Source organism: Centruroides vittatus, unplaced genomic scaffold (genome assembly GCF_030686945.1).
Source record: "Centruroides vittatus isolate TY-2023 unplaced genomic scaffold, ASM3068694v2 contig_970, whole genome shotgun sequence".
In the NCBI taxonomy this organism is placed as follows: Eukaryota; Metazoa; Arthropoda; class Arachnida; order Scorpiones; family Buthidae; genus Centruroides; species Centruroides vittatus.
Genome location: NW_027122643.1, coordinates 2,873,355 through 2,882,900, shown reverse-complemented (window position 1 = coordinate 2,882,900; position 9,546 = coordinate 2,873,355). Strand labels below are relative to the sequence as shown.

The window sequence follows — 9,546 nt, the reverse complement described above, 5'->3', positions numbered from 1 at the left end:
TTTTGTTTAGAAAAGATTAATGATACGCTTTTTTCGTTTATAAAAATAAATTCGATAAGATAAGAGTGAATTTAAAAAATAAATAAAATTTCGTACTCGTGATTCTAAATAGGCAAATTATTGGAAAATTCTCTTTCACCTCTAAAAGAACATAAAATATTTTTTATATAAACGTCCAATTTTTAGAAATAGATAGGTTTTGATACGTGTGTGTATAAAAATCATTTTCTTCTAATAAAATTTAAATTTAAAAATATTTGAAATCGTATTGAAAAAGTTTTTCCTTCTATTGAAAATACAGTATTTACTTGTTACACGAATTTAAACAGCTCTATTATCGTTTTAATACTTTTATCTTATTCACAAAATATTCAGGTTAATTAGATTTTATCGCTGAAAATAAACTCTAAAAGATGAATAAGTAAACGAAGAAGTAGAAAATAAAATACTATAAATAAAAGTATAGCGCTGGGGAAAATGTCAAAATTAAGAGTAAAATTTTTAAACTTAATTAGGTACACCTTTTATTAAATTTTAATAATATATGTATAAACTGAATAAAGCATTAAACGATATACAGCAAAATTTTAAAACGGATAAAAAATTTTGCACGTTTAATGATATAAACAAATTAACTCTTTAGGATTATCTTAATCACAATCAAAATAAATCCATTAAAGTTTTTAAAGGAAATTTTATTAAGATAAGACTAAGAAAAGCTCTATTTAACGATAAGATAATTTATTATGAAAGGAATGAGGCTAAATATCGGTTTCCAAGTTGCTAACAAAGCTTAATTACATGCTCCATTGTCGAGCTTTATTCTATACAAGATCGAGTCATTCGCTGTATTGACACCTTATAGAATACAATTTGTAGCATGAAATGGCTCAGGATTAGTTATTAATTGATCAGTAAACATCGAGGAGGCTTAGAAAATAAGAGAAGCTGATTGGTTGCGAAGATACAGTTCTGCCAGCAGGTTGTCGATAGTAGTACAGTCAGCAGTCAAGAGCTTGCTCTCGTACAGTGTATATCTGCCAGGATCCATGTCTCAGTTTAGCGTGTCACTGTGCTTTTACCTGTTTCATCGTAAGTATAAAACAGTCAATTTAAGAATGTTTACTTAACTAGCAAACCTTTGGTATCATTTTATCCATTAAAAAACTTATTTTCAGTCTGTTTGGCTAAATTCGAGATGGAAAGTCCCACTATCGTTCGTGAGCCTCCTATGCATGTTAATTTCTATAATACAACCGGCACGATTATCCCATGTGTGACTAAATCCACTCCTCTTCCGGAAGTGAGGTGGACGAGTAGTGACGGTATCGCAGTCAAAGACATACCTGGACTGAGACATGTGAGATCCGATGGTTCACTTGTCTTTCCTCCCTTCCCGGCTGAAAAATATAGACAAGATGTACATTCTGCAGTTTACAGGTGTGTGGCATCAAACGTGCTCGGAGTAATCGGAAGTAGAAACGTCAACGTGAGAGGAGGTAAGAAAGAGTTCAAAGGTTATATTAAAATTACAAAAAAAAAAAAAATCGAATTTTTGCTACTTTAAACTTGTCAATTTGATCCGTAAATATGTTTATTACTTAAAAAATATTCAGAAAAAAGTAATTTTAAAAAATTGATGAAATATTAGAGTTATTAGCAATTAAAATAACGTTGAATATATCAAAAATGAAGTCTGTTGAGTTTCGAAAACTTTATAAACATATCTTCATAACGCATCAATATTTATGCTGTATAAATATTTATAAAGTTGGAATTTTTTTTAAACTTTAGTGAAAACAATTAGTTTGATTTCCATACTACATCCATTATCAATAGGCAGTTATAGAAGAATCTGGTTACTAATCATTACGAGTCAGACCAGCAATCAATTCAATTTGGCTTTTAACTTTTCTTGAACTCTTCAATAAAGATGAGCTCGTTTTGAATGTATTTATGTCAGATAAGAGCAGTTGCCTTACTTTAAAAGAATTTATGGCTTAAAATACACTCGACCTTTAAAGTATCGTGTTAAATGATATTGGAATTTTATTACGTTTTATGTATACATATTTCAATATTATTTTGAAATATTTTTTCTCATATTCCATATGAAATAAATTTATTATGTATAAAATTACTTGTAACTTTTATCAATTAGATTTATTAAGTCTAGTTTCACTTGATCACCATAATTAGAAATTAATTCAATTGCATTTAGATTTCAATTATTAAAATTAAATTAATTATTTAAAGTTTGAAATGTTGAATTTTACTTTTCATAAATGAAAAGTTGTAATTTGTTTTTTGTCATTGTATGACTGTTTATTTTTTGTAATGTAGCAATTAATTTTCTTATGAATATTGAATTAGAATTAGGATAGCCACGAGGGATTATTGCGCATGAAAAAAATAAGGTTTACAAGCAATTGAATGCTTAAAATTAGATTTAAAAATAATTTCTTGTCGGAAAAAACTAGCAATTAAATATGTAAAACACGTTTTTATTATCGTAAATTATAAAAAAAAATAAATATTTAAAAAGTTGTAGAGTGAATGTTTTTCCAATGAAAATAAATTAGCCTGAGGTTTGGTAATATTCACTAATGACTTATAAAATTGAAGCCAAAGAGAATGTCCAACAGCATAAAATGAAAAATATATGGATTAAATTACTCTACACAGATTTTTATTAGAATTATAATCAAGTTAATTTTGTAGTTAAAGAGTTTTAAAAATGTTTTAAATGCTTTTAAAGAACCTGAGTATAATTATTTCTAGCCTCTCAAAAATAATATTAAGCTTAACATTCTAAACATAAAATTATAATTTATAGTAATATAAAATATCTAAAATGTAATTATTTTTTAAAAAATAAATTTTTATTAATTTAAATTTGAGTAAATTATTAATAAATTGCTAGATGAATAACTAATTCGATAATTCTGTTTCTTGATGCAGTACGAGTTCCGTTATTTTTTCAAAACTAATTTAGTTTAATCGAAAACACATTCTTCATTTTTTTATATCTACACAGTATTAACTTTTTCTATAATTATTTGAATTATAAATGAATGAAGAATAAATAAATCTTTAACTTTTTTATTACTTATTGCATTAAATGGAATTTTCGGACTTAATATTAAAGCAAACAGATAGAAAATATTGAGTATCCGTTCACGTATTGCAAAGAAATAACTGGAAAGTCTGAAGAAGTTGGATGCGAGAGAAATTTAGTTTAGTGAACAGAGCAAGAGGTTAGTGAAGCTGTACAGTAAGACGCGAAGGACGTCGTGATCTGAAGCACAGAATGAGACCTGCAACGACAGGAGAGGGGACCGAGAACCTTGCCATTTCTCATTGAAATTCTGACAATATATCTCTGACTTATTGCTGATATACTTGGAGTTTGCAAAAGCCTTTTTGCATCAAATATTAAAGTAGACAGCGTATTTATATAAGAAAAATTTTTCAAACATCATGCATCGCAGTAATGAAATATTTCAACAATCGATGAAGGATACTTCACGATATGATATTTAATATTTGTTTTTGAATAATATACTTCTATGCCAGTATTATTTTTTCTTTTGGCTATGGGTCTACGCTTTTAAATCAACAATATCTTATAATAGACATTCTTTTAGTATTTCAAAAGTATATTATCTAATTATAGTGATCTATTTCAATATCATAATCTTTTATTCATCGCATATCACGAATATTTTTACAGCTTATTTTTCTACTGGACACGTAATTTTATAACGTAGATATTATTAATTTCGGTACTTGTTATAGTCATGAAATTTTTTTAGTTTTCAGCTTATACTTGCAGTGAACATTTTTTTTTCAGACATACACAATGTTATAAACTAAATAAATGTTTAACATACTTTATATATACAAATTTATCTTAATAGCTAAAAAAGAAAACACTTACATACGTATCAAATATTAGGCTTATTTATTCTACCTGTGAAATTCGTTAAATAATTAATCATATATAAAAATGTAATTTAATTTCCACTCGACTAAAATTGTTAATAAATTAAAATCAAAACATATTAGGATAAACGACGACTTCAGTATATTTATCTTCTTAGTTAGATAAACAGATAAACCTGATAATCTTTGTAATTAGCTATTTAATGACGAAAGTTTCTATGGATGTTCATTAAGCAAATCCCCGAGTTTATAAACGTGAATGATATATTTATGTTTAGAGTTTATTCGTGACTTAACAAATGATATAAAATAAATTTTATATTACTTTAATTAAACGTAAAATATTTATTTACCACGTCAAAATTCTACAAAAATTACAAATTTTTACGAATAATCTATAATTTTTTAAATAAATTGTTTAAGAATTCTAAAAGCAATTAAAACGTAAAAAAATTGTAAATTCTTTTTAAAATTCTCTAATTTCTCTAAATTCTCTAGTTTTCTAATTTAACTGAAATCCTAAAAAGCCAAAAAATATTTGTTTTCTATTTGATTTTAAATATTTAGTCTCTGTAAATTTCTTTCTTTTCTTTCTGTAAAGTAGATTAGAAAAATAATAATTAATTTATTACCATTAAATATATAATAGCAAAGATTGAAATTTTTCTCTTACACACATTATTACCTATTTTGTTCGCGTTTATATACAAAGATATGTTGTACATAATAATTAATTGAAATGTGTGTATAAATATAAATTGTATAAACACTGTTAAAAAGTTGTTTATCGTTAATAATGCTAAATTCTACATGATAAACAACCCGAAGCTAATAGATAAACTATTAAATGTGTAACTATTACAAAGCAAGATGCAACATTACAGAGAATAAATAAATAAATCGGGAGTAATTTTTTAAGAATATATTTTGCTTTTTTAGTTTACAACAGTAAATAAAGTTTAATAAAAAATAAAATGCCATCTAGCCTTATACTTTTAAAACTTTAATTTATTTATTTTGACTTTGATAAAAATGAAAGTCAACTAAGTTAAAGTACTCTGTTTTAAGTTTCAGAAGTTCTCCATTTTTTCATTTTTTTTTTCTTCTCTTTCATTTCTCTGGAAGAGAAAATTTTTTCGTTTTATTTCAACTTGTGGTTTGCTGAATTCCGGAAACATCTTGACTGAATTATTCTTATACATTTAGTTTAAAAATTAGTTTTAATATATAAATTATTTTAAATATATCATTTGTTTTATTTCGTATTTAAAATAAATGTAAGTTTTTCACAGAAAAAATATGTATTTTTTACGCGCAAGCTATCCATTTTCTTCTAGAAAATCGTTAAAGTTGTTAGCTTTCATCTGCCTAGAAAGAAAGCATATATATCCAATTACATTGGACGTCCGCAAAAGGGAAAAAACAAAGAAATGTCTGTATTTGAAAATCATTGAATTTTTGACTGGCTGGCGGTAAAGGACACACGAAAAAATGAAAAAGAAACTTTATCAAAAGAAATTTTTTGTGATTTTTGTATCTTGTAGTAATGTTCACATTTCATCTTAAATTATAGTTTGAGTCTGCCAACTGGAGGAAGAAGTCTTCTCATGTCAGAAAGTTTCAAAAAAACCGTACGGTTGGAGGGAAGTTGACGTTATTTTCCCCCTTTTCTATTTCTTTTTCCCTTATTTTCATTTCGATATTTTTAAAAGAAAGACGGAAAAGTCGATAACTATTGTGCATACTTAGGCGAATTTCAATTACCGAGTCGTGTTTTTATCCAACGATTTTATCGGATGTATATATTTGTGTCAATCACTGTATAAATCAAAGCAGCAGATTTAAAATATATTGCAACTCTCAGATTATTTATCATAGATAGAATCGGCTCCGGTATCTTTAACGTACTCGTAGCATTATAATTGTTAGTGATTTTTGTCTGGAGTAATATAAAAAGTATTAGGGTATAGAAGAAGAGATTTTCCTTCTGGCTATTAAGACCAGGGTATTTTTGCTTGGTATACATCAAAATTTTTACGGCACTTTAATGAAAAAGTTATGATAGATAGTGATCTTCTTAAGAAGACTTTTCTTATATTTTACGCTTGGCCGAGATTTTTCGTATAACGGTAATTCAAGACTTTTCACATCAATTTGATGACTTTGCAAATATTTTTGAGTAATTTAAAAATATATGTTTAAAAAATATTTGGAACACGTGTGATATTTGCATAAGCAGCAAATAATGGCCATATTTCATTCTATGATATATTAATGATTTAAACTTTGGCTATTACATTCCCATCAGCGCGTCCTTTTTTATTGAAGAAAAACGCCACACAACACGGTAATGATTATTCAAAAAACAACAAGACTAAAGTTTGAAGCTGTCTCTGATATTTTAAAAATGATTTTTAAGAGAGGAAGAAAAATTTTTTAAGTAAATGTTTATAAATAGTTTTTTTTGTATGTAGAAATGTTGAAGAAAAATAATGTTGCCGCATTGTACGCGATACAGAATCAATAACGGCATCAAAAATCAGTGGAAGAAATTGCCTCATTAAGGAGACATCTGGTCGTTCTTATCGTCATATATTTAAAAGTCAATATGTCATCAGTTCACCTTGTACAAGATGGTCATGTTCTAATTGTAGTTGCCTAGGAATTCTGTGATGGATAAGGCTTTATTTTCTATATTTTTCTCGTATTTGTTCTCATCATCACTTGTTTTTCTTTTTTTTAATGTGGTTAGAAATTCAAATGACGAGTGAACTGCAAAAAGTTATTGTATTTTTTTAAAATATAGTAGAATATTTGCCCCAAACGTCTTTAAATATTTAAGAGATTCAAATGTATACAGTAAATTATTGATTATGGTATAAAATTACAAAATAGTTTAAAGAATTTCTTAGTATTTTTAATTACTATAAAGAAAAATTTATAGTTATTTTATACAGCGAACGAATAAGAAACGATTGAAATTCTGGATATTGAATAGTTAAAGAATAAATAAAATATGAGAAGAAATTGAAAAGATATTAAAGAATAAAATAATATTTAGTAATTTAAGTTTTCGATAGTTTTTGAAGTGAATTTTTGCTAAAGTTGTTGTATAGAAACCAATGGTCACGCATAATTGTGAATAAAAAGAAATAAAAGTTGTTTTGTTGATTTCGTCGATAGAAAACATTTCTTTTGTTCTGGTAGAAAACGATAAAATAGAATAAAAGCAGAAGCGAAAACAACAATAATATGACTACTTAAATAATTAATTTAGCAACTTGTCAGTTCATATTAGTGATTAAACGCCTGGGATATACAAATTTGGTTTAAGAGTTTGGATTTATTTTGTAAGTTGAAAGTTTTAAAACTTTTCACTTGTTTACTGGAATAGATTTTAAAATATAATTTTGTAATATGTAAATTTTATTTTTAATTGGTCTGAGAATAAATTTAATAGTTGCGTTTTAAATTAAAGTTAAAGATGAATAAAGGTATTTATTTAAACATTGAAAATATCGACTTCTTAGGTAGAAAATAGTTTCATAAGTATTTTGGAAAAAAAGAAATAAAATAGAATTTTTATTCGTAAAACGTTATAAAAGTTTTATAAATTTTAAAAGTTATAAAATTTAAATTAGAATTTCCAAAAGTCAGAAAAACAATTTTAGAAATTTTAAAATATTAGCAATATCTAAAATTCAGTTTGTAAATTATGTATTGTTTTACAAAAGAAAATATACTTAGACATCAATGTAAAATTTGTTTAGAATTTTAAAAACTTTAAATTAATTTTTATCTTTTTTTTAAAACATTTAAAAATATTTTAGAAAATTTTGCAATTTTTTTTTTAAATATCGATATATGCAAATCACAAGATTAACAGAAAATTTAATCATTAAAGAAATGGACTTGTAATAGAAGAACAAGAACAAATCTTGTAACAGACTAATGAAATGTGCCCATATACAAGGTTCGTCATTGAAAGAGAATGAGGAAAGACCTATATTTCAATGTTTAATTATAGAAAGTGGATAAAGGAAAGACTGAATGTAATCAATTACTTGGGTAGATAAAGAGTAAAAAAATACATATTTATCATATATTATAAGGTATAGAATATGAAATGTCTAAATTAAATTATTGAAGAAATTAAATGTTATAATAACGATAAAAGAACTTAAATCTGTTGAAGAGAAGAAATTCCTTTAAATTTAATAACTAAACCATTTAAAAAATTTAATTAAAGTATAATATTGATGCAATAAATATGTAGCATCATTATCGTTATTGTATAAGACTTTATTTTTAAATTAGTTATATAAATTATAATTAAACGAGAGAGAAATATATTGCGTTTGATATTACTTTTCTCTGATTCTAGATTTTTTTTTTATTCTACCATTGCGAAGTACTCAAAAAATATAATAAAAAATAGAAATTTCAATGGAAAGTAATATCTACTCAGTCTTCCTTTTTGTTTATTTAAATATTGCTATTAATATTTATATCGACGTTTTAATCATACAAACATTTTATAAATATGTAATCTTAAAAGAAACGACAAATAACTAAAAACTGAAATTAATATCGATCATGAATCTTAAATAAAAAGAATTTAATGAGAAAATTCTTAAGACGAATCTTCTTAACTGAGATTTTTTAATGCTACTTTAATTCTATACGAAATAAAACATGTAAATGTATGAAATAAATTAAAATATTTTATTAAATACCAGAAATATTAAAAATCTTAGAAGAAAATGTCAAGAAACAATAATAACAATAGTTTAAAAACTAGAAATATATAATAATAATAAAAAACTTTTTGATATAAAAGATGGCTAGAAACAGTATGGATGAAGAGGATATGGAATTGGGAATCATGAGAGAGAAATCCTTAGAGAACAAATATGGACAGGCTACAAAAAATATATGCTTCTGAAAGAAAATGATTGGAAAGATCGAAAATCTCAACTGAAACAGCAACAATAGTAACGGCACGAGAAAAATTATTTATTAAAATAAGAGAAATATATGTGTGTGTGCGTGTATATTTCTATTATATAAATATAAAAGAACACGTAAGAGCATATAATAAAAATAAAACAATCAGAACATATAATAACTTGAAATTAAACATAGGATATTTAAAATTTGTTTAGAATTAAATATAGTTTATAAGTTAATATAATAATTGTCAAACTTCAATTATTTTCTTATCTTAACCGAAATAGAAAATAATGATAATAGTTTCAGTTGAATGGCTTTAGAACTTTTAATAATATAATTTTTAGTGGTCGATAATTATAATTATACGAAAAGCAAATAAATGTCGAATATAACCGTAACCATACTTTAATAACCACTTTAATACTTAAGTGATTCTCTTTTAATCGCATCCTAAAAATAAGATTTAGAAACTCTATGCAAATTCGAGAGTTTAGTTTTGGTGGTCGAAAGTGCAGAAAACCTTTTAAGAATATCTTTTTAGTACATTATATAGCGATAGAAGTTAATATGAATTATTATAGCAGAGTAGGATTGTCGTCGTGAAGAGGAGTAAACGAATTGAGGATATCCATTTGGCATCCGTGATAA

At 25.2% G+C, this 9,546-nt stretch overlaps 1 protein-coding gene across 3 annotated transcripts in view; it reads left to right on the top strand.

The window, feature by feature from the left end:
* The first annotated feature begins 792 nt into the window (after nucleotides 1-792).
* Nucleotides 793-9,546, top strand: part of LOC136985427 (cell adhesion molecule Dscam1-like) — a 71,378-nt gene continuing 62,624 nt past the window's right edge. The window contains exons 1-2 of one of the 3 annotated variants that reach the window (XM_067282707.1): nucleotides 793-1,092; nucleotides 1,179-1,499. In XM_067282707.1, coding sequence (XP_067138808.1) covers nucleotides 1,050-1,092; nucleotides 1,179-1,499 — 364 coding nt within the window. In that variant the 5' untranslated portion in view covers nucleotides 793-1,049. Of the gene's footprint in view, nucleotides 1,093-1,178; nucleotides 1,500-9,546 lie in introns of those variants that run through there. The other 2 variants (XM_067282706.1, XM_067282708.1) reach the window with 2 other exon arrangements.